Source organism: Anopheles aquasalis, chromosome 3, assembly GCF_943734665.1.
Source record: "Anopheles aquasalis chromosome 3, idAnoAquaMG_Q_19, whole genome shotgun sequence".
Lineage (NCBI taxonomy): Eukaryota > Metazoa > Arthropoda > Insecta > Diptera > Culicidae > Anopheles > Anopheles aquasalis.
In genome coordinates, this window is record NC_064878.1 from 12,927,501 (window position 1) to 12,955,000 (window position 27,500).

At 50.3% G+C, this 27,500-nt stretch overlaps 10 protein-coding genes across 19 annotated transcripts in view; 4 read left to right on the plus strand and 6 right to left on the minus strand.

Annotated features, from left to right (window-relative positions):
• Window positions 1-880, minus strand: part of LOC126576263 (phenoloxidase-activating factor 2) — a 2,512-nt gene extending 1,632 nt beyond the window's left edge. The window contains exon 1 of the mRNA XM_050237471.1: window positions 720-880. The gene's annotated coding sequence lies outside the window, so the exon portion shown is untranslated. The remainder of the gene's footprint in view (window positions 1-719) is intronic.
• An 846-nt stretch (window positions 881-1,726) lies between these two features.
• On the minus strand, window positions 1,727-3,460 carry LOC126576267 (phenoloxidase-activating factor 2-like). Its single transcript, XM_050237475.1, has 4 exons — window positions 3,261-3,460; window positions 2,897-3,188; window positions 2,615-2,820; window positions 1,727-2,543 (listed from the first exon to the last, which is right to left on the minus strand). The coding sequence occupies exons 1-4, from the start codon at window positions 3,342-3,344 to the stop codon at window positions 1,983-1,985; spliced, it is 1,143 nt and encodes a 380-aa protein (XP_050093432.1). The 5' UTR covers window positions 3,345-3,460; the 3' UTR covers window positions 1,727-1,982.
• A 1,097-nt stretch (window positions 3,461-4,557) lies between these two features.
• On the plus strand, window positions 4,558-6,435 carry LOC126576262 (uncharacterized). Its single transcript, XM_050237469.1, has 2 exons — window positions 4,558-5,842; window positions 5,909-6,435. The coding sequence occupies exons 1-2, from the start codon at window positions 5,039-5,041 to the stop codon at window positions 6,395-6,397; spliced, it is 1,293 nt and encodes a 430-aa protein (XP_050093426.1). The 5' UTR covers window positions 4,558-5,038; the 3' UTR covers window positions 6,398-6,435.
• An 8-nt stretch (window positions 6,436-6,443) lies between these two features.
• On the minus strand, window positions 6,444-8,532 carry LOC126576264 (phenoloxidase-activating factor 2-like). The gene is made up of 3 exons (XM_050237472.1): window positions 8,341-8,532; window positions 7,659-7,895; window positions 6,444-7,590 (listed from the first exon to the last, which is right to left on the minus strand). The coding sequence occupies exons 2-3, from the start codon at window positions 7,875-7,877 to the stop codon at window positions 6,532-6,534; spliced, it is 1,278 nt and encodes a 425-aa protein (XP_050093429.1). The 5' UTR covers window positions 7,878-7,895; window positions 8,341-8,532; the 3' UTR covers window positions 6,444-6,531.
• Window positions 8,533-9,804: 1,272 nt separating this feature from the next.
• LOC126576260 (phenoloxidase-activating factor 2-like) lies at window positions 9,805-11,384 on the minus strand. Its single transcript, XM_050237467.1, has 3 exons — window positions 11,139-11,384; window positions 10,903-11,052; window positions 9,805-10,833 (listed from the first exon to the last, which is right to left on the minus strand). Exons 1-3 carry the CDS (start codon window positions 11,331-11,333, stop codon window positions 9,883-9,885), a joined length of 1,296 nt encoding a protein of 431 aa, XP_050093424.1. The 5' UTR covers window positions 11,334-11,384; the 3' UTR covers window positions 9,805-9,882.
• Window positions 11,385-12,448: 1,064 nt separating this feature from the next.
• LOC126576273 (phenoloxidase-activating factor 2-like) lies at window positions 12,449-13,617 on the minus strand. The gene has a single exon (XM_050237480.1). The coding sequence runs from the start codon at window positions 13,491-13,493 to the stop codon at window positions 12,573-12,575; it is 921 nt and encodes a 306-aa protein (XP_050093437.1). The 5' UTR covers window positions 13,494-13,617; the 3' UTR covers window positions 12,449-12,572.
• A 612-nt stretch (window positions 13,618-14,229) lies between these two features.
• LOC126576251 (phenoloxidase-activating factor 2-like) lies at window positions 14,230-16,092 on the plus strand. Its single transcript, XM_050237457.1, has 2 exons — window positions 14,230-14,366; window positions 14,440-16,092. Exons 1-2 carry the CDS (start codon window positions 14,232-14,234, stop codon window positions 15,871-15,873), a joined length of 1,569 nt encoding a protein of 522 aa, XP_050093414.1. The 5' UTR covers window positions 14,230-14,231; the 3' UTR covers window positions 15,874-16,092.
• Window positions 16,093-16,539: 447 nt separating this feature from the next.
• LOC126576261 (proclotting enzyme-like) lies at window positions 16,540-18,102 on the plus strand. The gene is made up of 2 exons (XM_050237468.1): window positions 16,540-16,640; window positions 16,713-18,102. The coding sequence occupies exons 1-2, from the start codon at window positions 16,551-16,553 to the stop codon at window positions 17,913-17,915; spliced, it is 1,293 nt and encodes a 430-aa protein (XP_050093425.1). The 5' UTR covers window positions 16,540-16,550; the 3' UTR covers window positions 17,916-18,102.
• A 2,576-nt stretch (window positions 18,103-20,678) lies between these two features.
• Window positions 20,679-23,986, minus strand: LOC126576226 (collagen alpha-1(III) chain-like). 10 transcript variants are annotated; one of them, XM_050237421.1, is made up of 7 exons: window positions 23,829-23,985; window positions 23,619-23,709; window positions 22,634-23,504; window positions 22,361-22,435; window positions 21,860-22,162; window positions 21,374-21,708; window positions 20,679-21,294 (listed from the first exon to the last, which is right to left on the minus strand). In XM_050237421.1, exons 2-7 carry the CDS (start codon window positions 23,688-23,690, stop codon window positions 20,737-20,739), a joined length of 2,214 nt encoding a protein of 737 aa, XP_050093378.1. In that variant the 5' UTR covers window positions 23,691-23,709; window positions 23,829-23,985; the 3' UTR covers window positions 20,679-20,736. The 10 variants fall into 10 exon arrangements, with proteins under 10 accessions (XP_050093378.1, XP_050093382.1, XP_050093377.1 ...); XM_050237425.1 differs by lacking the exon at window positions 22,361-22,435 and having other exon boundaries at window positions 21,860-22,318; window positions 22,715-23,504; window positions 23,829-23,986; XM_050237420.1 differs by lacking the exon at window positions 22,361-22,435 and having other exon boundaries at window positions 21,860-22,318; window positions 22,517-23,504; window positions 23,829-23,986.
• Window positions 23,987-25,661: 1,675 nt separating this feature from the next.
• LOC126576246 (uncharacterized) overlaps window positions 25,662-27,500 on the plus strand; it is a 2,143-nt gene continuing 304 nt past the window's right edge. Inside the window, exons 1-3 of the mRNA XM_050237452.1 lie at window positions 25,662-26,017; window positions 26,117-26,643; window positions 26,717-27,500. The exon at window positions 26,717-27,500 is cut by the window's right edge and continues 304 nt beyond it. Coding sequence (XP_050093409.1) covers window positions 25,768-26,017; window positions 26,117-26,643; window positions 26,717-27,500 — 1,561 coding nt within the window. The 5' untranslated portion in view covers window positions 25,662-25,767. The remainder of the gene's footprint in view (window positions 26,018-26,116; window positions 26,644-26,716) is intronic.

Below are 27,500 nucleotides of genomic sequence, written 5' to 3' on the forward strand. Positions count from 1 at the left end.
AGGCAAACAATGGGCCAATGGTGCTTCAACAAAAGTCGCGGTCATCGTTTGGAAATTCAATGTTTACTCTCCCCGGTTCTGCCCAGGTATAGCTCAGATGGTAAACGATGCTAGTGAATCACGTCATTCCGGCTTTACCGTTCGATCGTGGTAGCGTCCAGCTAGCACTGCTCTTGGGCGATGGCTCATGCTTCACGTACCACCGGCTTGACCTTGCGATAAGAGACACCTTCAGGAACCTGTTTCGTTGTTGCCGATGCTCGCTAGGATGGAAAAGAAAAGTATACAAAATACCAGACTGACCCGAAACTGAACTGGTCAGGGACTGGCCAACTTCATCACAAAGTAGCAGCAGCATCAACAGAAACAACGGTCGGTTACGGCATCGATTCGTTCCTGTCGATTACTCAACTAGCACGCAAGCGTCTTGGCAGCGGAAGGTTATACCCGGTACACACCGTTTAGGTCAGCCAGTAGTCAGCAAAAACCGTTTTTGGCCTCCAAAAAAGAGTTTCGATTTTCGCGCAGCGCAACCAACAACGGATCGCTTATGACTGCAATCAAGACTAGACGTAACCACGGCCGAAAAGGTGTCGAAACGATTGTTAGTTGCTCCGTCCTCCGGACGCACTCTGAACTACTGGTGGTGGTCAATGACCTCCACCCCCACCGGGGTGTGGCCTGCGATCTGGTTGTAACAGATAAATTCAGTTACTCACCCGAAATTACTCCGCCAAACCAGACGGGAACCGATCTAGCCGAGCTCGATCAACTGTGTCTGACTGAACTGGTGTGACTGAACGTCCTCGCGATGATGATGATGGCGCCGCAGGACGGACCTGACTCGATGGAGCGCCGGTACAAAACTGAGCTCGATCGAGGAGCTCGATCGTGGTGCCAGCCGAGTCGAGTCGAGGTGATCGCGTTGCGGCACCGGTTCCGCGCTGCCTAACCACACCAACACCTCAACGGATCGCAATGCCCCCCCCCCCCCCCCCCCGGGGGGGCTGGAGGGGATGGACCAGTGCCTTTTGGGGGTAGTTGTGACCGATCACACGCATACGATCGCACGAAAGGATCATCGCAGACACACAATCGGAGCCCAGTAATATCGACGAGTTCAAGCGGATTCAAGTTTCCCCGTGGGGTTTACCCAGTCGCGGACGATCGAATGCTGCGCCTTGCTAGACACAACTTGCTTGATCTACTAAACACGATTTATAGAGATCGGTCGATGCCATTTGCTGTTGTTTGTTTGTAGTTCGTGTCGCGTCCAGTTCTCCCCCAACCCGGGAATGGCCATCAAATCGACGGTGTTGCGGGAAGCTACCGGTAAAAACCCATTTGTCACTCGGCCAAGCTTCGCGGGCACTGCGCGGGCTGTAGGTGATAAGCGGCGAATGGAAGTGGTGGATCGTCAAGGTTATTTGGGATGTTTTTTTTTTGTTGACACTACACGATTCTCGAGAAGGAAGGAGCCCTCTCTCTCTCTCTCTCTCTCTCTCTCTCTCTCTCTCTCTCTCTCTCTCTCTCTCTCTCTCTCTCTCTCTCTCTCTCTCTCTCTCTCTCTCTCTCTCTCTCTCTGATTATAGCTCTGATTTAATTCCATCCGGAGATGTTCCGGATTGATGCCCGAAATCGGGTTGAAACAACTTTTTGTCTGTCGACCTTTGGCGTTGTGGCGAAATCCATCGCTCGAGCCCAAGGTTGAACCAAGGAGCTTAAACCTTGATAACCTTGTTTTCGGCCAGGTCATCTGGTGCTCTACTTTGTGCACCAATTCTAAACACGCGAGATAAGACGAGTAAGATGGGGGCTATTGCTACATATTCTTTTTTACGCAGCTGCTTGAATTCTTATTTGGACATAAATCTACAAGAAAAGAACATGACAGATAAACAGTGAATGTCCTGGAGGCAGTATTCGCTTAGCTTTATTTTTTAGCGAACAGTTATCGTTTGTACAGAAAATGCCCTCATCGTTTAGGACGTCGTTTCGTAGAACACAGGATCAACGCCCATCGACTTCAGATTGTCAACGATCCATTCACGCACGGGCGCAACATTGGCATAAACGCCGGGAATGTTTGCATCTCCACATCCAATACCCCAAGCCACCACACCGGCCTGATAGAAAGTGGCCTCGCTACCGGGCACTGCACAGACCAGTGCGGCCCCACCATCACCCGAACAAACATCGGCCCCTTCACGGCCACCGGCGCACAAGAACGTATTATGCAGCGTGTACTTGGCACCGAGGCGCGTCTTCCGTAGCGCTTTCTGACATTCGGCCGACTCCACGATCGGTAGCGTGACACGCTTGAGGATCTGCTGGTAGACACCGGCCTTCCCGAACTTGTCCTTACCCCAGCCGCCGGTAATACACTCGGTACCGACCGGTGGCCGCACACCCGGCGGTGGCAAACAGATCGTTTGGACGTTTTCGGCCGGATAGAAGGGTTTCGCCAGGACGAGCAGTGCCACATCGTAGTGATGGTGTTTGTTGTATCGCTCGTGAATGTGCACCTCCTTTACGTTGCTGTCCTGTTGGTAAAATCGTGATTGTGTTATCGATTGGCCAGACCAAAACATTCGATCGCGCGTAAGCTACGCACCTGAGTCGCCAGCAGCTCCGAATCACTGCGAGTGTCCCATTCACCTGCGCGCACTACCAGATCGGTGGCCGTCCTGTTTACGACGCAATGGGCCACCGTCAGGGCCACGTTCGGTGCCAGCAAGGATGCAACGCAAACGTACACCTCCTTCCGTTCGCCAAACAGCTCCGTCATCTCCATCACCAGTAAGGTCCAGGGGAATTCGCCTGCCGAGGTTAGCCATTTGCGTGAGAACAGCGAACGAGTGTGAGCTAGTGGACGTTGACATTGACGTCGGCTTACCGAATTCTGCCTCATCAACCTTGGAACCACCGAGCCGGAACCCAACGCCATCCGGATTACGGAGACCGCAGGGTAGGAACTTTTCCGCTACCGTCGTCGACTGGTCGGTCGATTGGTGGGTGCTAGGATCTTCGACAACACTGTCCTCCGGACAGCACACATCCAGATAGTGGGCACACTGTCCAACGACGTCCGAGTCATCCTGTCCAACACGCAAATCTACTTCCGGTGGAGGATCATCCTCATTGTGAAGACAGTTCTTGATCGGTACACACCGGTCCGTGCAGGTGTTCTAGAAGCGAATGATGATAATCGTTTAAAGGACATTGGAACTTGAATTCCTCGTTACAGAGTGAACGCTCACCTGCGCTACAGCGACTTGCAGAGCGGCCAATGTCAGCAGAAGAGCTGCCAATGCCATCGAAGAACCACCGACGAGCAGGTTCATGTTTCGCGTTTCAAACCGTGGCCACGTACACGAGCTACCGGTAGCGTCGATTGGCAGCCAATCGGGTGGGCCAAAGAGCAACAACTGAGCCGAGCGACAGGGGCAGCATCCGATAGCTACTACGGCGACGAAGCGACACGTTCGGGCCCCGAGGATCGGGACTCACCGATAACGCCTTGCATGTGTGTCCAAGTCGTCGACTTGGGTTGGGATGTTCTGGTGAAATCGTTCGCCTGCCCTGCACTACTAGAACCTGTTTTGCAGGCACAAACGGTACGTCATTTTGGAACACTATACGGACAACAATCAAACTCCGCTCGGAACTGGACAGAATTCCTCATCGTAGGCGTAGGTAGAGGGAGCGGTAAAGATGCGAACTTCGCTACACTATCAAATGCCGCTTTGTGGTTGTAGTTGTAGCTAAGAAAGACGCAGAAAACCCGTTCTAATAATGTCTATGCATACCTTCACCCGGCGAGGAGGGGAGGTCGAGTTGTTTTTGGATAGAAAGACAAGTTCCGTGCGATAGGAGAGGAAAGACCGCGCGCGAGAGTATTGACCATCTTATGCGACCCCTCGAAAGATATTGCCGAGAAAACGTACTAATTGGTCAAATTCCGAAAAAAGAAACCTTTTAGCACGACACATTAAAGTGTCCATCAGGGTTTTGATTGGATGCACAAAGTAGGACATTCCTTTCATAAAAAAAAAACCCACATATGGCCGGGAATGATTGATGATCCTTATGTTTTCACCGACATCTCTGTCCTCGAAGGATGGACATTCGATCGGGGAACACTACAAACAACTGGTCTTGGATGAAAGGTTTAAATCTCGGTTGTGTGGGCTACAGAAGAAGTGAATAAACTTGATAGCCCCTTCTACAGTTCAGTTGATTTGATGTTGGATTGATTCGACACATGGACAGAAATTTGATCTGCAGCACTCATTTTTTTAATTATTTTTCATTAAACCACCACTAGATAGTTTTATTGAATCATATAATTTTTAATAATAAATGTAAAATTCTAGATTATACTAATATTTAACAGTTTAGCTAAACATCAGTTTGGTATGATTTTTCTTTGAAATTCTAGATGACGACCACCAGCAGATCATTTACAGTATTGCAACAAATAAATACTGATCCAAATCGTTTTTTTAGTGATTGTCGTTATCATTATGTACCAACTTTCGAACTAGGCCCCCACAAAAGGTTATTCCAAAATATCTTTCATTATGCATTATCATTGCATTACGATCCATCCCTTTGCTGACCCATCGGTGATGGAATGTTTGGAATCATCATCAGTGCGCCGGCCCACGCTGTATCTAGAAGGGACGTACAGCAAGCAATAAGATTCAAGCAGCAAACCGGCCTTAGAAAAACCCCTAATTATAGTTCATCGCAAAGATAGCGTGAGCAGCGACTCCAACCGTTACTTTCGAACCATGGTTAAAAGAGACGTGCTGGTGGTGGGTGTCCCCTCCATCCTAATGTTTCTGCTTCGAGTATTACGCAACTAATCCCCGCCACCGTTTCGAAAACACCGGTAAAGTGGCATCCCAATCGGTGGAGCCTGTGCAATTCATCCATCCAGTGTACGAGGGACCTTCTGCAGGTCCGTTACTCACATCGCGACGGTTTAGCGATTTTTATTTGAGACAAGCTACGAGGTACCAGTGAGTTCGTAATGTCATCGCGTTCTGAAGCAGTACTGCTGGTGCTGCTATACCTCGCAGGATCATCATGGTGCTGCATTTGCGTTCCGGAACGTTTCTGCCCTGCTCCGGATGTTGATTTGCGTCTCGTCGACGGTGATCCCCTTGATTGCCCACCAGGGCAGCTGTGCTGTGATGATCCGATAGTACCTCAATCTGCTAGTGACACTGCCGGACAAAATTCGCCAAACCCATGCGATGGTATGTGCGTAATGAACGAAAGCCAATGCCCAGACTCCGATTGGTACGACGAGTATGGTTCGGATGCGCTCGATGTACGGCTCGTGGCGGACGGTGATGAGTGTCCTCGTGATTATATCTGCTGTGGTGCTACTGCCGTGCCTCCCAAAGTGCCCAAACACTGTAATGGAACTTGTGTAGCGTCTACCATGTGCACAATGTTTGAACCGTCCGGTAACGCGGGCTGTCCGGGGGATCAGGTGTGCTGCCGAATGAATCGCATATCGTGGACGGAGCTCGTGAACGATATCAACTCCATGGATTTAGGCCACACAAACAAGCCACCGATCGTCACATCTGATCGTTGTTTTACGACGGGGAATCCCTCTGTGCCATCATGGCTACTGTCCATCTGGGCCGGGGTAGAGGTAGCACAGGGCTTCTTTAGCGATCAGTACCGCTGCGCGGGGGCACTTCTTTCGCCGGACCTTGTGCTTACACTGGCAAGCTGCGTGGAGGGAACATCGCCCGACCAGCTCTTTGTGAACCTTGGTGATTATGACCTTTCGAACCGGTTTTCGCTGCAGGATAGCAATGTGAGTATGCCCAGTGTGTGGCGCTACCCCCTTTTCCTACTCAGCTGACGCCGTGTTCATCTGCAGATACACACGATCGCGAAGGTAACCATTCACGAGGACTACGGCGTGGATCCAGTTCGCCGGAATGTTGCACTGTTGCAGCTGACCAGCAAGATCCGACGCGGCTCATCGTCCTGTTTCGCAAGCTTCACCAACGGGAAGCTGCCAACGAGCGACGGTTGTTACATCGTCGGTTGGAACAAGGATGCACTCGCTTCCGGAACGGAAGCAGCAGTGCCTCGACGGTACCAAACGACACTCGCTGACTGTAGACTGTCCGGTTTGGTTTGTTTGGCGAATGGTGCAAACTGTGACGATCGCTCGATGAGCAGTGCCGTGTTGCTGTGCGATCAAGAAGGTGGAGCGATGGCCCGATTACACGCATTACTAACTAGCAACTGTACGGCCGTACCATTGCAGAGCCTCACGAGCTGGATCGATCATCAGCGCGATCCAACGTTTGTCCAGAAGGCAGAACCGCCCGTACCTTCGCGTAACTATCTTCCGTTGTAGTGTCCCTTGGTCAATAAATACGCCCCGCAACTACACAGGCCCCCACTCTGATCTGATTGAATATCATTTTATTCGAGTTCTATTAATGTCGTGCGTGCGATACGCGTTTGTGTGCCGAGGGACACGGGCTCGGATCACGGAGCGGTAAAGATGTAGTCCCGTGCCGCGATGTTACGCGTCTGCAGCTGCTTATCGATCCAGTCCCGGAAGTAAGCGACATTACCGTACACGCCGGGGATACCATTTTCACCGCAACCAATACCCCACGCTACGATACCGGCCTGATAGTAGTACGCTGGCGAGCCAGGGATCGGGCAGACGAGCGGTGAACCACCGTCACCGCGGCACGTATCCTCACCCGTTCGGCCACCGGCACACAGGAAGCTCTGGTGTAGCACGAACCGACGACCGAGGCGTGTCGTGCGGAGCGATTCCTGACACTTGGCGTGCGGCACCACCGGCAGCTTCACCTTCTTCAGTATCACCTGGTACTTGCCCTCCTTGCCGAAGATGTTCTTACCCCAGCCGGACGCAAAGCACTCGTTCTGATCGAACTTGGCATCCTTCGGTGGCAGACAGACCGGTTGCACGTTCTCGGCCAGCTGGAACGGTTCGTTGAGGATCAGCAGTGCCACATCGTTCGCCAGCGAACCCTTGTTGAACGATTCGTGCGTGATCAGCTCGACCACCCGGCGATCCTGGTGCGGGTGCAGCTCGTTGCGCGTTTGGGTGTCCCATTCGCCCGCCCGGATCAGTAGCTGTTCGCGCTGCTTGTTGAACACACAGTGGGCCGCCGTGAGGACGACGTTCGGGGCGATCAGCGACGCACCGCACTCGTACACATTCAGGTTGCTGTCGATCACGCGCTCCTCGCGCAACACCGCCACCATCCACGGGAACTCACCGTACTCGGCTTCGCCCGCTTTGTTGCCGGTGATACGGAATCCGATTCCCTCGGCATTGCGGAAACCACAGGTCGGTCGGTGCTGCTCCGGCGGTGGTTTCGGGGTGGTCAACGAAGCGGGTGGATCGATCAACACCGAATCCTTCTCGCAGCAGGTGTTCAGGAAGTGGGGGCACTCGCTCTCCTCCTCCGGATCCTCACCGACACGGATATCGATAATGCCGGCACCATCGGTAATGATCTGATTGTCGCTGCACAGATAGTACTGGACGCACTCGCCGGTGCAAGTCTGCAAGATGGGGCGGTGGGGCATGATGGTTAGCGGGAGTGAGCGGGGCTACGCATTACGCTACTTACATATTGTCTCTCAGGAGCTGGAGTTGCGGCGCCCTGAGTCGGAACCGCAGCCACCGGAGCAGCTGGAGTCGCCTGTGTAGCGGATGGTGCTGGTGTTGGGTCCGTCAGATTGAACACGGACAGGAACAGAGCGTCCAGATCGTCCTGCGCTGCGGCCAGACCCAGCAGGCAGCATCCTACTGCCACTATCAGCAGTGGACGAGCACCTCGGGAACGCATGACTGCAAGGTACGTTTCCTACGAAAAGAGAAAGGAAGCTAGGTTGAGATAATAATAAAAAGGAGCATAGTTCTTGTTAAATCACTAACAACATATCAAACCGAACCCAAAACCCCCCGACAGGCAACATTAAGTTTGAAACCGTTGTAAAAAAATGCACCGCCAACGATCATGTGATCTCCGGGGATTCCTTCCGATTCCATGCAGCATTCGACAGTTTCAAAGGATCAGTTCCATCACTTCTTGTTCGTGGAACCGTGGTTCAAATGACTGATTACACAGATTAGAGATTGTCCCGAGACCTGGGGTCCGAGCCCGTTCACCGAAAACTCCGCAATCGCTTGCACTCGCTGCTGGGGACACTCGACAAGCGATACTGCGACGCTCGCTTACGATCGTTCTACAGTATCTCATCTTCCGTCCTTGCTTTTCCACTGCGCCCACCCTCCTTTTGGGTTCTTACCTTGTACTAACAAGCAAACAAAACAATAACTGATCCACTGAAACCCGCAAAGCCGGTTTTTTTCGATTCCCCTCGCTGAGCTCTCTACAGAGCTAATTGTTGCTGGGTTGTGGTGATGCAAGAGTTGACCACCTTGTCGCGATGCGCGTGCGACTCCGTCCACGGTCGCAGTACTATTGAGCTGCGCGACACCACGAACGGTATGCTTTAAGCTCCCTCAAACACACGACGAGCCTGCTGGTGATGCGATGCTGCTGGTGACGATCTGTCCGCATGTCGAGCAGCCGCCACCACCACCATCTGAGGTCGAACGATGATCAGCCGACCGTGCTACACTAGGAAGATTATTCGACCACGACCACCACCATCACCACCACCACCACCACCACGATTGCCAGCGACAGGTATCGGTCGGCTAGAACAGATGAAAATCCCATTCCAGATTGTGTCCCTCTGCTCTGACCCGCCCCGCGTGGGTATGTGTGGTGGGACAATGCGTATCTGTGTGTATGCTTCTTTGCCCCGATCGACGATGTTGGTGAGTGAGGTAGACTGGTTTTTGAGGCGGTGATCCCTCCGGACACCGCGAACCACCCGACCAACGAGAGAACCGATAAGCAGGCCGAGGATCGAGTTCGGGGGAATTAGAAAATATTTAGAAAGAAGGTCCCAACGGTCAACCCGGCAGGCGGCGGGCAGGCAGGCAGGCAGGTTAATCTCCGATAACCTCGTCCTCGTTTGCTCCCTTCTGCGTCAGTGACAGTGAGCCGTCGGTGGTTCCGAAATGCAAGGTCAAACATGCTGGCAGGAAACGGTGCTCCGGATCCGGAGCCGATTGTTTTCAGCTCACTGGTCCATTCGACGATCGTTCGGAAAATCCGCTAGAAAACCCCGTGGATGTGCTTTCAGCAAAACAAATTGCTTCACTGCACACAGGTCAAACAGGTTCGCTCCGGTAAGTCCCTGCACCTATGATGTCGCATTGTGCCGGGCAATAAACATATCGATCACGCTCGATCGGTTGACGTTAACCCTGAAGAATCCATCCTTTACCTTGAGCCGCAGCACGATGACGCCCCACGCAACGAAACGGAACCGGTTCTATTGGCGTTCCTTTCCCCCACCGCACCGTTGTGGATACGCGGAATTCACGGAAGACACTGGCGACTGGCGAAGCCATTCGAAAAGGTGCAAATTGTCGTTCGGAGCTCATTACGGGGTCGACCACTCGGTTCTTTTCCTTGAGATGAATGATGACAAGTAAAGGGGATCGCGGGAGTAGCTTTTCGGGCCTTCCTTGATCGAACCACCGTGTTCGTTATCACCATCACCATTGCATTGGTTGCTGTGGTTGGCCCCGGTTTGGGGTTAGCAGTTCAGTATGTCTCGGGCTGATAACCGCGTTCGGATGGTTGCAACAACGACGAGCAGATGAGGGTTTCAAGGTTTCGACTCCCCGAGAACTGTTGTTTGAAGAGTGGACTAATGTATTTCTCATAGAAAGAATCATTTAACGGGAGAGCAAACGAAGACGGTGCCTTCCTATGCGGTGTAGCTGTTGGTACCGAAGTTACGCTGGATCATGTGCTGATCGATCCAGTCGCGGAACTTGGCTACATTGCCGTAAACACCCGGGATGCCATTCTCACCACATCCGATACCCCACGCGACGACACCGGTCTGGTAGTACTGATGCTGTTTGTTAGGGATCGGGCAAACGAGCGGCGAGCCACCGTCACCCTTGCACGTATCCTTGCCCGGTACACCACCGGCGCAGATGAAGCTCTTGTGCAGCGTAAACTTGGCACCGAGCCGAGTCGTACGGAGCGCCGACTGGCACTGATCGTTCGGTACGACCGGTAGATCGATCTTCTTCAAGATAACCTGGTACGTACCGGCCTTACCGAACACATCCTTGCCCCAGCCCGAAGCGAAACACGTCTGATGATCGAACTTGGCATCCTGCGGTGGCAGGCACACCGGTTGAATGCCCTCATTTGGCTGGAACGGAGAATCGAGGAACAGCAGCGCCACATCGTTGTGCAGTCCTCCCTTGTAGTACTCGGGATGAACGACCACCTCCACCACCGACCGGTCCTGGTGCGGATAGATTTCGTTTTTGGTCTGCGTGTCCCACTCGCCAGCTCGCACCTTCAGCTCCGACGCTTGCTTGTTGTTGATGCAGTGCGCCGCAGTCAGGACGACCTGGTTGTGGATCAGTGAGCCACCGCACTGGTACACGTTCTCGCGCCGCTGTCCCAGCACCTCTTCCGTCTTCAAGATGGCCATCATCCACGGGAACTCACCGTACTCGGATTCACTATCCTTGGCACCGGTAATCCGGAAGCCGATACCCTCGGTGTTACGTTTTCCGCATCCGGCAGTGTGTACCACCGTGGTGGGTGGGGTAACTACCGGGGGACCGGTACCACCACCGCCTCCATGGCCACCATCACCTCCATGGCCACCATCGTTACCGCCCGGTGCTTGAATCTAGAACCGAGAGATGTGGAATCACATTAACGATACGCTTCGCAGATGCCCAGCTGGCGCAATACTTACAATGTCTTCCGGGTAGCAGCACTGCAACAGATAGTCCACACACGGATTATCATCCGAGAAGCGAATATCGATTAATCCTTCGCCCGAAGTGCTGGCGTTCGAGCAAAGATACTTCTGGATGCAGACGGCTTCACCTTCACACGGGCCACCCTGGCAAGAACAAAAGATTACAAATGGCCGTCACAGGCGAATCGATTCGCTGCTTCCCGAGTTCCACCACACCGCTCCTTTCTTACCTTCTGGCCTACTGGTGGTGCTGGTGGTACTGGCGGTGGAGCTGGCGTCGGCGGAGGTACTTCCTTGCCCGGCGAAGCGGTCGTAAACACTTGGTTGATCAGATCATCCAGGCTTAGCTCGTCCGCCAGGATGATCGTGCTGCATCCAAGCAACGTCACCACACCAAGAAGCGTCACCACCGTCGGCGAACGCATTGTGAGCAGCAGGCTTGTAATCGGTAAAACGGTTGAATCGAGAATGAGCCGCACGGTGGCCCGGTTGGTATGTTTTAACTCTCGTAGACCAGACGATCGCGTTGATCGATAGAGAAGGGATCCTCACCCATACACGCACTCACGCGATCGCGTACGATCGGAAAGGGATCGGTGGATTAACAGCGCAGAGACCGATCAGCGCATTTACCATCTGACCGGTTCCGTCATGGTATGAGTTCCTGCCTGGTCACGGTGGTGGTACCCGGACTAACAATAAACAAACAAACGAAACCCCACAGCAGCAGCAACAGCAGCAACAGCGGCGGCAACGGTGTGAGTTTGTTGCGAAACACGCAAATCAAACCGGTTCCAGCGGTGTGTCGCCAGAGATCACCACTACGATCATCTTCGCGGTGGGGTCGACAGTGACCTCTAGCCAAAATTTTATTATTTGCACAGTCCAGCACCAGCCGGATGGTGACTGGCAAATAGCGGTCAGTACGTTGACAAGCATCGCGAATGATTCGGGAAACAATCATCAACATATCGCTACCAGGGTCAAACCGGGAACCGGTGTTTGCGGGTTCGAATCGATCGAATGTACAGCAGCAGCAGTAGCGAATTATGCAGAATGCGCATCCGAGCGAGAATAACACTCTGCCGCTGTGGCTGAGGTGCGGGTTCATCGACAAATGGCTGAATGTGATTGGCCGCACAAGGAGGAGGGAACAGGTTTTCGGAATGGATTTGGAAAAGCCCCCCCTCCTTGCACACCGCGACGTCTTATCAGCAAACAACAGTCGTTCGACCGGTTCGCGCTAAACGGGTTCTTGCCGTGGTACCACCGCACATCATCATCCGGATACGGATGATGCTACGAATCAGCCGAATCAGTCATCACCTTTAAATTGAAGATATGTTTGTCGCGGTACTTATGCGACACAATTTCGGACACCATCCTTTGAGACATCTAGAGATAGAATAATCATCTTCTTGACATAAGATCACGCCACTGTGACCCCGTTGGCAGGCTAATTGGCTCGAGCTGATTAGCGATGAGGAATAGTATTGGCATCACGATCTAGATGACCGGGACTGCCCACACTATGGAACCACCGGGTTCGTAAAAACGGTAAGAAAAGTGAGCTAGTTCAGTGAGCATCCACCATTGAATCCTTATTTTTATGTGTTGGTAATGAATTTTAACAATAATCAAAATTAAACTAAGATGATGGCTTTCTATGCGGTGTAGCTGCTGGTACCGTAGTCGCGCTGGATCATCTGTTGATCGATCCAGTCGCGGAACATGGCTACGTTGGCGTAAGCACCCGGGACACCATCCTCCCCGCAAGAGACGCCCCACGCCACGACACCGGTCTGGTAGTACTGGTCCTGTTTGTTGGGAATCGGGCAAACGAGCGGCGAGCCACCGTCACCCTTGCACGTATCCTTACCCACTTCACCTCCAGCGCAGATGAAGCTCTTGTGCAGCGTAAACTTTGGACCAAGCCGAGTCGCTTGGAATGCCAATTCGCATTCCTCATTCGGCATGATCGGTAGATCGATCTGCTTTAGTATGCTCTGGTACGTACCGCCCTTACCATTGTGATCCTTACCCCAGCCGGTCGCAACGCACATCTGATGATCGAATTTGGTATCCTGCGGTGGCAGACACACGGGCTGGATCATCCTGTTTAGCTTGATCGGAGAGTCGAGGAACAGGAGCGCCAAATCGTTGTGCAGGTATCCCTTGTGGTGTGCCGGATGTATGACTATCTCCACCACCGACCGGTCCTGGTGCGGGTACGTTTCATTCTCTCCCTTCATGTCCCATTCGCCTGCTCGCACCTTCAGATCGGACGCTTGCTTGTTGTTTAAGGAATGGGCCGCGGTCAGGACGACCTGTTCGTGAATGAGGGAGCCGCCGCACAGGTACACGCTTACGTTCGGGATTCCCGCCACCTCCTTCGTCTCCAAGATGGCCATCATCCAGGGGAATTCACCATACATGGATTCGATATCTTTGTCACCAAAACTCCGGCGAAGGATACCACCGGTGTTACGATTTCCACATCCAGTAGTGTGTTGTGCCAGTAGGACGATCGTGTTGTAGCTGAGCAACGTCACCACTCCAAGCAGCATCACCGCCGGGGAGCGCATTGTGAGCACTGGATTGAGCGATTGGTAAAACGGTACAAACGAGAATGAGCCGGACAGTTGCCGGGTCGGTATGCTATAACTTCAACGATCGGCCACAGAGCAAAGTGATGGAACAGGGAACACTGGAAAAAATGATCGACGGAATGACTAGTTCATCAATGTTAACCGGCCAATGGATGTGGAAAAGCCCGTACATCACTCCACAGTAGCAGCTTATCAGCCTTTGGCCGGTTCTACGTAAGATCATGTTAGTGGCTTTTAAACATAAGATCGTGCCACTGTGATCTCAATGGCGGACAGATTTACTCGGACTGACGGCACAATTCCTGGAAATACCAAGCTTGTAAAAATGGCAACGGAGTTGGATTCATGTTGCCTCCCGCTTATCAGAAAGCACACGGGGTCGTACTGGTGCTTGACATTTTCCAAAAAAAAACACCATTTCTTCGAATCGCCAAAGTAACCTGGAATAATCATGGAACCAGCACCATTAACCACTAAGATTACGACGAACCAGTGCGTACTCTGTGGAAAGCAAAGCACACCAAACAGATTGCACTGGAGCATCAACAACAGGGCGCCGGACACACATTGGGAATCCCCGCTGAAGATAGTGTGTTTTAGCGAAAGGAACCAGCAAAGGTCGTGCTCCCTGCTGCTTATCAGCCAGAAACGCTGGGGCATCATCGATGCACATGGCCTACAGTAGCATGTGCGATCATTCTGCCATACCCGCTTATGTGCTTCAGTCGTTTGTTCAGCATCATGCGGCAAGGAAGTTTGCGATCACGATTGGTATTACTAGGCACATTGCTCGTCTCCACCAACGTCGTTTTGGCGCAGCGGCACAACGATGCTGACTGGGTGTTTGAGGTAGTACACGGTATGCGAGTGACTTCTCAAATATGTTTGATGATTTTTTTTGTTTGTTGATTTATGCTTTCAGACGTGTACGGCGCGCGATGGTAGTAACGGGCATTGCCGTCCCTCTTCTGAGTGCCACGTGGCCACACAGATCGAACGACTAACAAACGGATGCACGAATCCAAACCATACATGCTGCCCATCGACGCCAAAAAGACGACGCAATGTACTGTCGCGACTCGATGCACTGCCAGAGTGTCGATCGGGCTACGGGTACTGTGTCACCAAGAGCGAATGCAGTGTACGGGCTTTGCGGTTGCGTGAAGATAGGTGTCCATCACCGTTTCACGTTTGTTGCGCTAAGGCGTCCGTTGTTGTTCCGGCACATTCCACTACCAGCAAACCATCGACCACTACGGCCGCAGAAGTGTCTAGTGTAGCATCAGCGACCACCATTTCAGTGCTGTTCGATTCCCTAGACAGCCAGACTACCACGACGAAAACGGACACCGTAACATATCGGCAGCCAGTTACGGAGCAGTATGAAACTGACTACTCAACACTGCCGAATGATTTTGAACATATCACAGAACGATCGGTTCCCGAGGAAGAAGCGCTACCATCGATACCTGATGTGGCATCGCTGAGGGCTAATTTCACGTTCAAAGGCTGCGGTTATAGAGCAAAGGACGGAGTCGTGGAGCAACTGGTGCGCAATCAGCTCGACCGGGCCGAATACGGGGAGATCCCTTGGATGGTGGCCATTTTCAGGGGGCGCAATGATAGCAAGAGCAGCGCATCATCCTCGCCATTCCGTCACTGCTGCAACGGGGCCTTGATCAGTGAGCGTGCCGTACTGACGACGGCGCACTGCGTTAGTCGCTGCAGCAGCCAGGTCGATCAAATCTGGGTGCGATTGGGCGAATGGGATCTTAACTCTTCCATCGAACCGCTCCAGCCAGATAACTTTCGAGTGCGTAAGGCCTACAAACACAAGGACTTTAGTGTCCATTCACTAATTAACAACATAGCGGTACTGGCGCTGGTCGGTGAGGTTCAGTACGGACCGACCATTCAGCCCGTCTGTTTGCCCGAAGCACAGTACACGTTCAGTAGTAGCCAGGAAACGTTGCTGTTCACTGGCTGGCACGCTACAACTAGATCCTTGCCACAGTCTAGCACCGGGCGGAACTTTCTGACCCTGATTCTACTGAACCATCACGATCGGAACGCCTGCGAGAAAGAGATCCGCTACATACAGCAAATACCGGCATTTATACTGCACACAAGCTTCGTGTGTGCCAATGTGCAACATGAGGGATGGCCCTGTGGGGGAGAAGCGGGCGCACCGGTCGTAGCAGAGGTGCCGGAATCGGAAAACCGATACTACGTTCACGGTTTGGTTTCACGGGCATACAATTGTCAACAGAATCGATACCCAACCACGATGCTCACTAGTGTGGCCTTCTTCCGCAGCTGGATCAAACGAACACTCTCGACCATACATAACGACTGAGGAAGTTTATCATTTTGAACTCCAATATACCAACAAACAAAATTTTTAACTAAAATAAACATATAAATTAACATCTTTGCATGAGCGTAAGTGATCTGTAATGCAAAATATCGCTGAGGACATAGTAAACGATCACTTGTCGCAGTACAGCAATACTTTTGGTTCTAGCGTACAGATTAGATGTATGAAACAATCATTTGAATAAATACATTTGTTTCTCTTGCGTTAATAAAGCTATTAATTTTCTATAATACACATCGGTACCACTTTCTAATGGTGCACGAGGGCGTATAAAAATGTTAGTGAAAACATTTATTTATCAGAATAATGTAGACATGCATTGTGCAATTTTTACACCTTTTAACGATACCCAAAGAATAAGCAATTCAGCCGTTTAAACTAGCTGATGCACAACGTAAACAATAACCATAAAATAGTTTACATCAAGGAAGCAACTTAAAATACTATCTCCTTTTTTAAACAAATGCATTGAAACATATTCACATTGAACATTGGGCATGAATGAGAGAGAACGATGAAAAGGGAGAATCGTGCTCTCATGGGGGAAATACCGATGATGCGGATGGCAGTCGACTGTTACTTATCATGACAGGGTTATCACTGCTTCCAAAACGAAAGTGAACCGCAATGGGGGGAATAGTTGATTTGTAAGCGCAATGGCGAGCGGACGCTTCCAGTTTATTGCGATCGTAGCAGTGCTTTTCGCCATCGCTAGCGTGGTGTCAGCGCAAGGAGATGCGCCTAAGGTAATATAGTGTGAAGAGAAACGCATAACCACAACTTATTAATGGGTGCTCCTGTATTTTTTGCTGTCATAGAAAAAGGTTGAGTTTCAGAAATGTAGAAATGATGCCGGTGTTTGTATGGCAAAAGACGAGTGCAGTGTTCCCACATTCCGGTTGCGTAGGGACGGGTGTCCATCCGACCTTGATTGTTGTCCTAAAGCGACTGTACCTGTTACTGATTTCGTCACGGTGAATTCCACAGAGAAACCTGCAATCACCAACACAGAATCAGAATCTGAAGAGATTGTGGAATGGTCAACTGATGATATTCCAACGGAAATTGTAACTAAAACGCCAAAACAAATCCCCCCACCGACACCTAAAGTCGAGGATAGTAGGAAACCAATTAGCGAGTATAATAAGACTCATGTTTTTACAACAACAACTACTAATACAAAACCAACATATGCTACAACTCATCCAACAAAGCCACACGAAGCTCAACGATCTGATCATAACGCACCTTGGCTGGCAACAATTTTCGATGGAAATAGACGCCACTGTTGCCACGGAGCTCTCATCAGTAATCGTTTCGTGCTAACAGCTAGTACCTGTTGGACAAAGTGTAAAAATCAGCCAAACTTATGGACTGTTCGACTTGGTTTACGGCACTCAAACTCGTCGAACAGTTCGATAGATGTGAAAGTGCAAAATGGTTTACAGCACGACAGATTTAAAAACAAAAATAGAGCCAATAATATTGCTGTGCTGCAACTGAATCAAACTATTAGCTTTAGCCAGCATATTAACTCAATAAGTCCTCCAACGGAGCAGGAATCGATTGCCATCATCGACCGCAATTTACTATACACTGGTTGGAATGGTAGTTTTGCACAAACATCAGCATCCAACGAACAGCCAGACATGTTGAAAATGATCGAACTGAAGCAAATTAATGGAACTTATTGTAGGTCCACGATATTGGCAAATCAAAAAGGAACCATTTTGCCTAATGATAAATATTTTTGCGTTATGTCCAATAACGCCAGTGAGACTTGTGATCCGAATAGCAGTAGATGCATTGTGGAGGATCATCAATTGTTGTTTGCTGGTCATGCGGGCGGCCCGGTGGTAGCTAGGATGCCTGACAATCGCTACGTTCTGTATGGTATAATTTCAAGATGCTACGATAACAATAAGGCTCATGTTCCTACACTAGTCACGAATGTATTCGATTATAAATCGTGGATTAACGGGATAGTAAGCTTAACGAAAAACAATAAATCTAACGGGTAACCTTGCTGGTTCAAACATTTTGTGTACCGTATTTCAATAGAATCCAATCAACAAGATTATTCTGCAAACGGAGGTACAGTTTCTACAGTCTATTGTCATCAGTTGATTTTGTTTAAAATACTGTGTAATGTCAATAAATAGCATTCCAACATCATTCAATATTGTAAACGGTTGGATTTTTTCTTATGTTATTATAAATCATATAAAAACCACGAGTGAAGCTTGAAGAGAACGACAATAAGAACTATTGGGTACCGGTGACAAGCATAAGCCGGTTTTAACTCAAAAATTTTCTCAAAAATCGGTCGTTTTTCGTCATTGACCGGAAATCCAACGCATCTGTTACGATGAAAGAAACATAATTTGCCGGCCACGTATTATACACATTCCAAGGGTGAACCTTATCATCGAAGAGGTTATCGATGCTTGTAGCAAAGTGCTAGTTAAGAATATATTGCGACCAAAACGTGCTATTCGGTTCAGTTGATTGAAAACCACAATGGCGAGCGGATGCTTCCAGTCGATTGCATTGGTTGGGCTGCTATCGTGCGCCGTTGTGGTGTCTACGGTGAGTGATCACGCGGAGGTAACAAATTGGCAGGACAATATCTTGGCCGCAGTTTATTAAATGATTCATTTGTATGTCTGCGCCGGCAAAGAAATCGGTGGAATTTCAGGAATGCCGTAATTTCATCGGTGCCTGCGTTCCAAAAGACGTCTGCAGTGTTCCCACTTTCCGGTTGCGTGGAGATAAGTGTCCATCTGAGCTCGAGTGTTGTCCTATAGCGGCTGTAGCTGTTGCTAATTTCCGCCTGGTGAATCGTGTAGAGTACCCTTCAGCCACTAGGGCAGAATTAGAATCCGAAGAGATTGTGGAATGGTCAACTGATGATATTCTGACGGGGCCTGTGACCGAAAATCCAAATCAGCAAAAGACTTCATCTACGACTCAAAAACCTCCAGAAACAAATCACACTACCTCTGCAAGTGATCTCCCGGTTAAAGAGACCACAACAGAGAACCCTTCAACCACTTCACCTTCAGGTGAAAACAATGTGAGCACGGTGACCTCTACAGATCTTTCAGCTAATAGCACACTTCCCGTTGATATCAATGAAGGAGCAACTCAGGGTAACGATGGAAATAATGTAAATCAACTAGAACTACCCCTCAATGAAGACAAGCGCCTTAAGGATCAAACACATTCTACACCTTCTCCACCACAATCTATACCATCCTGTGACGCTGAATGTACAGAGGCGTCTAAGACTGCGCCCGTAGAAAATTTGCTACCAATGACTTCTACGGAAATCAATCCGACTGCCGATACGGATACCAAAGACAATAAAGCAATTACAAACGCGGATAACAATACCGGAAATGTGCATAAAAAGGAAGAACAGGATCCTACACCCCCTACAATTGTTGAGGATTCGCAAACAGAAATAGAAGCACATAACGCACCTTGGCTGGCAACCATTTTCAACGGAAATGGCTTTCACTGTTGTAATGGAGCACTCATCAGCGTTCGTGCCGTGGTCTCAGTTGCCACCTGTTATTATTCATGCGACAATACGGTACGTGAATGGCGTGTTAGAGTTGGCAAGTGGTACACAAATGCTAACAACTCATCCGTACCGAACGAGTTTCAAGTATCGTGTTTTAAGAGACATTTGGATTTTAAATCTAGCACCAAGATCAATAATATAGCCATACTAGAGCTAAATCGTGCAGTACAGTTTGATTCGACTATTCAACCAATAAGGATGCCCCGAAATTTTAGCTCACATAACGACGTGGGCTTCAATCTATCATACACCGGATTAAACGATAGTATTGCATTTATTAGATGGAACGAGAACGTTGCCTCAAAGACAATCGCGACAGAAACGATCACAGATAACAGTTGTGAGTTGAAGGTAAAAGAGACTCAACCGTCATTTAAATTCAATACATCCTTTAAATGCATCACGACCACCGAGCACAAATGGATATGTGATAATAAAGCAGGTGGGCCCGTTGTAGCAGAGATTACAGGAGATTCTTTTCCTCGTTATATTTTGTATGGATTTATTTCGAAAAATGTCGGTTGCGACCGTGAGCCATCTCTTACAATTCTCACGAACGTATCTCCTTTCGCAGAGTGGATCGAGAAAAACCTTAACGTATCAGGATGTGTAGGAAACTTGTTTAATGAGAACCGTGATTTGCAAATAAAGTATTTCACTTGATCATACAATTGTTATCTTGCGTCTGCTTGATGATTTATTTTTATGCTGGCTTTGATTTGCTTCATTTCTAAATAACTCATGTATGCTGAACGTTAAAATCATAAGATAAAATACAGTAGGTAAGTATTAATTTGCAGATTTTTTCATTTTGATCAATCGGCTTCCGGATTATAAGTGGCAGTATTGGCCACGTTGGTATTATGTTTTGATAATCCTGCTCCGTTGACCGATGAATTCGATGATCCCGGCAAACCAGCAAACAAGTGATAACTGTGATTTCCAACATTAAAGTCAACATATGCATTGAAATAACCGCCGGCTTTGATGATAATGGCAATTTTAACTTGTTTCAGTTTCAACTCGTAATCCGCATCTTGCATTATCTCTAGGTGTTTGATTCCTTTGCCGCTTGATTGCTCTGCCACCCTGTTGATGGAAATGATCTGTTCGATCCAGTGCGATGGAGTCACTATGCTCATGAAATGGTGTGATATCATTGTATAAAGATGCAAAGATTTTAACTGCCTCTCTGTTTTATTGCACTGCTTTAATTCAATGTTTTACTTTAAAATTAAAAGAACAGCCAATGCTCATGCGTACTGGAAGGAGCTGTGAGAAATGTTTCTCTGCGTCAGATGCTGTTCAATCCACCCGCGGAACAATGGCACGTTCACGTACACACCGGGGATACCGTCTTCCCCGCAGCCAATACCCCATGCCACCATACCGGCCTGATAGTAGTGATTCACAGAGCCCGGTATCGGGCAAACGAGCGGTGAGCCACCGTCACCCTTGCATGTATCGCGACCCTTTTCGCCACCGGCACAGATGAAGCTGCTATGCAGCTTAAACCTTCTCCCCAGGCGTGTCGTACGTAGCGCTGTCTGGCACTCGGCGCGCGGCATCACCGGTAGCTCGATCTTCTTCAGAATCACCTGATAGGTACCCTGCTTGCCAAACACATCCTTGCCCCAGCCCGATGCGAAACAGCGTGAAGCATCAAAGTTGAAGTCCGCCGGCGGCAGACAGATCGTGTTGACCGTGTCCATCAGCTCTGCCGGCTTATCGAGGAACACCAGAGCTACATCGTTGAACAAACCGCCTTTGTAGAATTCGGGGTGAGTCACAATCTCCACTGCCTTGCGATCCTGTTAATCGATTTAGAATATTAACCTCTAGCGCTCAACGGTCTCCATTACAATTCATATCCGGGCGAATCCCACTTACCTGGTAGTCGAATATCTCATTTTTGGTCTGCGTATCCCATTCGCCGAGCCGCAGTGTGATGTCTTGCGGGCTCTTGTCTTGTACACAGTGGGCGGCCGTGAGTACGACCGACGGATGGATCAACGAACCACCGCACTGGTACACGTGAATGATTTGATCCAGCGCCTTCTCCTGCTTCAGAATGGCCACCATCCACGGGAACTCGCCGTACTCGGACTCGCCATCCTTGTCGCCGGTGATTCGGAATCCAACTCCGTCCACATTACGCAAGCCACACTTTAGTGGCTGAGCGGTTGCGGTGAATGGACTTTGAGTGGTACCCTCTCCAGTGCGATCTGTTGCGAAGGTCGAATGAATAAATGGGTTGATAAATGTGCTTAGGAAGAGGCTTAACAGAATAGAGATTAGATACGCATGCAATTGGTTAGTTAGTTGCACAATCATTGTTAGTAACAACCGGTATGTTAGTAGAAGCAACACCACTACCTTTACTACCACCAGAACCAGAACCCTTGGAAGGACTGCCAGGAGGAGATGGTTTAGCAGCTCCCGCGCCGTGTTGTCCAGAACCACCGTAGCCCGGTTGCTTTCCTGCACCAGCACCAGCTCCCTGTCCTTGTCCGTCTGCATTCGGGCCGCCAGTTGATCCCACGCCAGCTGGTTGACCTCCTGCACCAGTTGTCCCCTGTCCTTGCCCTGTTCCAGTCGGCTTACTTCCGGTTCCTGTTGGTCCCTGTCCTTGTCCACCTGCATTCGGACCTCCAGTTGGTCCTGCACCAGCGGGCTCACCTCCTGTTCCAACAGGTTTCTGTACTTGTCCACCTGCATTCGGACCTCCAGTTGATCCTGCACCAGCTGGTTGACCTCCTGCACCAGTTGGTTCCTGTCCTTGCCCTGTTCCACTCGGCTTACTTTCGGTTCCTATTGGTCCCTGTCCTTGTCCACCTGCATTCGGACCTCCAGTTGGTCCTGTACCAGTGGGCTCACCTCCTGTTCCAACAGGTTTCTGTACTTGTCCGCCTGCATTCGGACCTCCAGTTGATCCTGCGCTAGCTGGTTGACCTCCTGCACCAGTTGGTCCCTGTCCTTGCCCTGTTCCACTCGGCTTACTTTCGGTTCCTATTGGTCCCTGTCCTTGTCCACCTGCATTCGGACCTCCAGTTGGTCCTGCACCAGCGGGCTCACCTCCTGTTCCAACAGGTTTCTGTACTTGTCCGCCTGCATTCGGACCTCCAGTTGATCCTGCACCAGCTGGTTGACCTCCTGCACCAGTTGGTTCCTGTCCTTGCCCTGTTCCACTCGGCTTACTTCCGGTTCCTGTTGGTCCCTGTCCTTGTCCACCTGCATTCGGACCTCCAGTTGGTCCTGCACCAGCGGGCTCACCTCCTGTTCCAACAGGTTTCTGTACTTGTCCGCCTGCATTCGGACCTCCAGTTGATCCTGCACCAGCTGGCTGACCTCCTGCACCAACAGGTTTTTGTACTTGATCACCTGCATTCTGACCTCCGATTGGTCCACCTGTTCCGCACCCTTGCAACCCACAAGAAGGATTGGGTCTCTGAATATCAGTGGGAGGTCCACCTCCGTGCACAGGCTGCTGTGGATGGTTTTCTTTGATCAAATTGTCGGAAGTCGGTTTTCCGGGACCGGGAAACAAATCGCCCCCAATCAAAGTCAACTGTTCATCTTCCAAATTAGTCCCACAACACTTGCCACTTCCTTTGCAGTTACATGAACCAACACCTGGACCACCACCCGATGGTTTAGGTTTACCCTGAGCCAAATCTAGAGCATCCGGTGCTGGAGGCGGTATACTCTGACCAGGCGAGCCCGGTCCGTTGGTCACTCCTCCTGCATTTAATCCAGTAACGCCCGGTCCCGGGTTCGATCCAGGGTTCGGTCCGGGCTGGTTACCAGTATCGGGCTGTTGGGGCAACGAAGAGGGCGGAACCAAAACCTGATCATCCTCATCTTCAGGAATGGCACAGCATTTCAGCAGATAGTCCTCGCACACATTATCCGGATTGAAGCGGATGTCAATTATGTTGGCACCGTCGTCATTGATCACACCATTCCGGCACAGATGAAGCTTGACGCATTCTCCTTTTTTGTCGTCATCCGTTGTGCATTCCTGCATGTGCGGAACAGGGGAGAAGAAGATACATAATTATAATTTTAATATTTTTCAAAAAACCAATGCCAAAGGTCAGCCATAGCCGATAAGGATGCTGAATTTGATACTTACAATCACATCGTCCGCCGATGCGCCCAAGGTCAAACACAGTCCGAGCACCACTACACCGACGCGCAGAAGCATCGCTGCCAAAGCAACCGATCTGTAACAGGAAGCAAAGTTAAAGCAAACACTGGAATGCACTCCATTTTTGGCGAATGATACGGTTCACCGATTAACGCGAAAGTCCACAAGCCTCGCAAGCGATCACAAGTCACTTACCTGGTTTGTGGTGTTTAAAAGTATTGTTCGATGCTATGAACGTAAAACCGGCTAAGCGTGGGGGACGCAAAAACGACTCAAGTCACTGAGCCCTCGTCTGTTCGATCGGGGGGCTCACTAAGAACTGACTTCAACGTTGCTCGCACCACATTCAAGTAGGTCGATCGATGGAGCCCTCGGATCGCGATCGTACGTATTCTCTCTTCCCTCACATCTACTCGCAGCCAAAGATTAACAGGTTGCACTGGACACGCTGATCATTGTTGATCGCACGCATACACGCCAGTGTCGTGGCGTACGTGCGTCCGTTGCTCGGTCGACAGCAACAGTCCGGCGGTAAGGTCGTTGAGCAAACAGCATTGATAGGTGGATTTGTTTCTGATTTTGTGTTTATCTTACGCCAGCTCGCTTATTTGCTTTACCAATCAGACGCCCGATGGAACCGTCTGACCGGTGATCGCCCCCGACAGCAGGTAGTTGACACGATCAATTTGGAATATTGTGGAGCTTAGGCCCAAATCCAATCAACAATCGATTGATAGAGGTTTTACAAGAACGAATAATGTAGCCACCAACACCGGAACGGGTTTTTTTTATTTTGATTGGGATTTCCCGATGTTTTCTATTCGCCGATGATGACGATTGGTCAACAAAGTAAGGGCGCACAGGCAATTATGTAGGCCAGCAGGGTTTTTGGGAAATTTTGCCCGCCGAACATTGAAATGGGAGAAAGTCTTCGCTTGCGCATGCAGGCGGCTCTGCTCGATCCTCGTGCCGCGTTTTTGTTGATAACCTTTTCCGTCTAATCGCACTAACCTTCCAGCCTATGATCTCTGAAGTAGCACACCAACCGCCAGAACAAACATCAAGCGGTCAAGCGTCTGCTATGCAAATTTTAAAACCGTTTTCAGCTCAACTCAATGCTCAACGACATTCGACTGTATTAGCTGTGTCGATAGCTTCTGTTACTTTATTTCAAACTCCAGGGCAATCGGTACGGGAAAAGGCACACTCGATAGAGATCGTTGGTTTCTGAAATACCTGTTCAGAGCGATAGCGATAACGTGTTTGGCGTGACCGGGGGAAACCCCAATAAAGGAAATCCCTAAACGAATCATTTCGCTTCTTATCCATATAAACAAATCGAATCGATGTGACGACTGTTTTGATAATCAGCTGGCTGGAAGGTTCTTAAAAATTGGGTTGACTAAAACAATGATAGTATAGTAATAATAAAAAAAAATCATTTAAAATCACAGGTATTTTTGTTACTAAGCTGAAAACAAAAATGATGAAATAAATTCCCAGAATACGACCTAGATTAAGCAAACATTCCATTCCAAACACACAAAATCCCCATATTCTGTGCAATGACCAAGACAAAACAAAAAACCCGTGTGCTTATCAGGGGCACACAGCTCATGGCACGATTTCTCGCACGTTGGTTTAGCATCGTTATAATAGCTACCTTTAGCAAAACCACGTAAATTCACTTTAAAAGCATTCTAAAAGCGATCTTTTATTTTTGTGATTCAATCAATCGATCAACATCTTTGCTATCTCTCTCTCTCTCTCTCTCTCTCTCTCTCTCTCTCTCTCTCTCTCTCTCTCTTTCTCTCTCTCTCTATCTATCTATCTCTCGGGAATACTTGGCATCTAGATGCGCTGAATACTGAAATAGAGAAACGTTGCACAGCATTCGCAGCAAGCCGTTGTACTAAATGGCTCCCTGACGTGAAGTGACAATTTTCTCCCCGTCAGTAGATCCTTGCCTGTGTCGTCCTCCTTCAATCAGAACTTCAATTAGTGCGCGCCTCACCCACACTCACGCTTGCGTATGGGCGAATCGAAAATCTTCCTGTCCGTGCGGTTTTTTGTTTGTTAAAATTAAACAGAGTGAGGGGTGTATGGGAGGGACCAGTTTTCAGGACCAACCAAAATGAACCGTGATCTGTGCGATGAAACGTTTCCCAGCAGCCTGCTGATTGCCTTCGATGATCTGAGCGACGAAATTCCCGTTAGTCCCGAGCCGGTGCTGCTGCAGCCATTATCGAAGCAGATGGAACAGCACATCATTAGCACGACTTCTGTCGCCACCACAACCGCTTCCATTACCACCAGTACCACCAGCACCATGACAACCACCACTACCACGGTTACCGTTGGCAATCTGTCGGATGAGGGCACCGGTAAGACAGTGCAAGCGGCTCCTGCTTGACTTTGGCCACACGATTCCCGAAGCCGCTAAGATTCGCTCCTTGCCCTCCTCCCTCCCTTAAAACCCGTAGGCAATCGAACCGGATCGCGCATGATCGTGTCGGGCTCATCGAACACGTCCAGCGGTCACTCGTCGCTCTCGACGGACGGAGGTGGCAACCGGAGTGCATCGAGCGAACGTGATTCAAGCCGCGACGAGCACGGAAATCGATCATCAATGCCACCCTCGTTCGTACGCACGACGCTCGAGCGGCCAAGCCAGCTCAAGACCGACAGCAAGGCAAAGCTGCGGCAACCACGCTCGCTGGAGAATCTGCTGCAGCTTTCGACCAACAACCACCCGAAACCACTGAACAAGGATACCGGTTCTCTGAAGCTCGTCAGCGGCAGCATAAACAGCTCCAGCGCCAGCAGCAGATCGGACCGGTATCTCCGGCATCGCAACAACAAATACGCTCACGTGCCGAGCAAGGTGAAGCAGCAGATCGATCAGCTGAAATCGTTGCCCAGGGCTGCGGTGCCTGCGAATGGCGATCGCAAAACGCTCGTGCGCCACAAATCGATGCCCGAAACGGTCAGCGGTGAGCTTCTGGACGAGGTCGGTTTCCTGTCCCTGCAGCATAGCAGTATCGTCATTCTGAAGCCATTATCTCCCTTCCCCTTTAACGCAGAATGAAGCCCTGGAGCAAGAGAACAGCCTGCCGGTGCTGCGCACGATGGTGCGAGAGTTGCGCCTCCAGTTGACCAACATGCAGCAACTGCACGATTTCTATCAGGCCAAACAGCTCGAGGAAATGGATGGGCTGCGGTACAAGAACGATTTTCTGCGAATGGAAAACGACCGGCTGATGGAGCTGGAGCGGTGTAGGGAGCAGCAGCGCCAGCTAGCGCGCTCACAGCAGCAACAGCAATCGGGCGGAAGCTGCTACGGAAGTCGCTCGTCGCTCCACAAAGTGCACGCGACCAGTTCGGTCGCCTGCCAGACAAGCCCAACGGTGAGCTTCGAGCTGGACCACTTCTCCTACCGACCGATCATCGGTGAACCCGGCAGCGAGCCGCCAGAGAGCCCAAGGGCACGTGCCACCAGTAGTCCAACCGCCAGCGGAACCACACGGCTGCGGCGTAGCACTCGCGTGTCCCAGCATCACCGCCACCACCATCCAGTGCCATCATTCGCCGAAGATCTGATGGACTCACCGGAATTGGGCGAGTTTTCTCCCGACTACGAGCAGCTTATTCCGTCACTCGGTCGAGTCGGTCGCGATCGCAGCAACGCTTCCCTATCGTTCGGCACCGTATACCTACCGGATGGAACCGATCGGCTCCTACCGGCAGCTGGAGACGGGCTGGAGGAGAACTTTGATCAGGACGACTTTGCGGATCAGACCGGCCGTCCGCTCGATCGCACTGCGAGCAACGCTTCCGGTTGCCGCGATTGTAGGCGCAGAAAGCGAA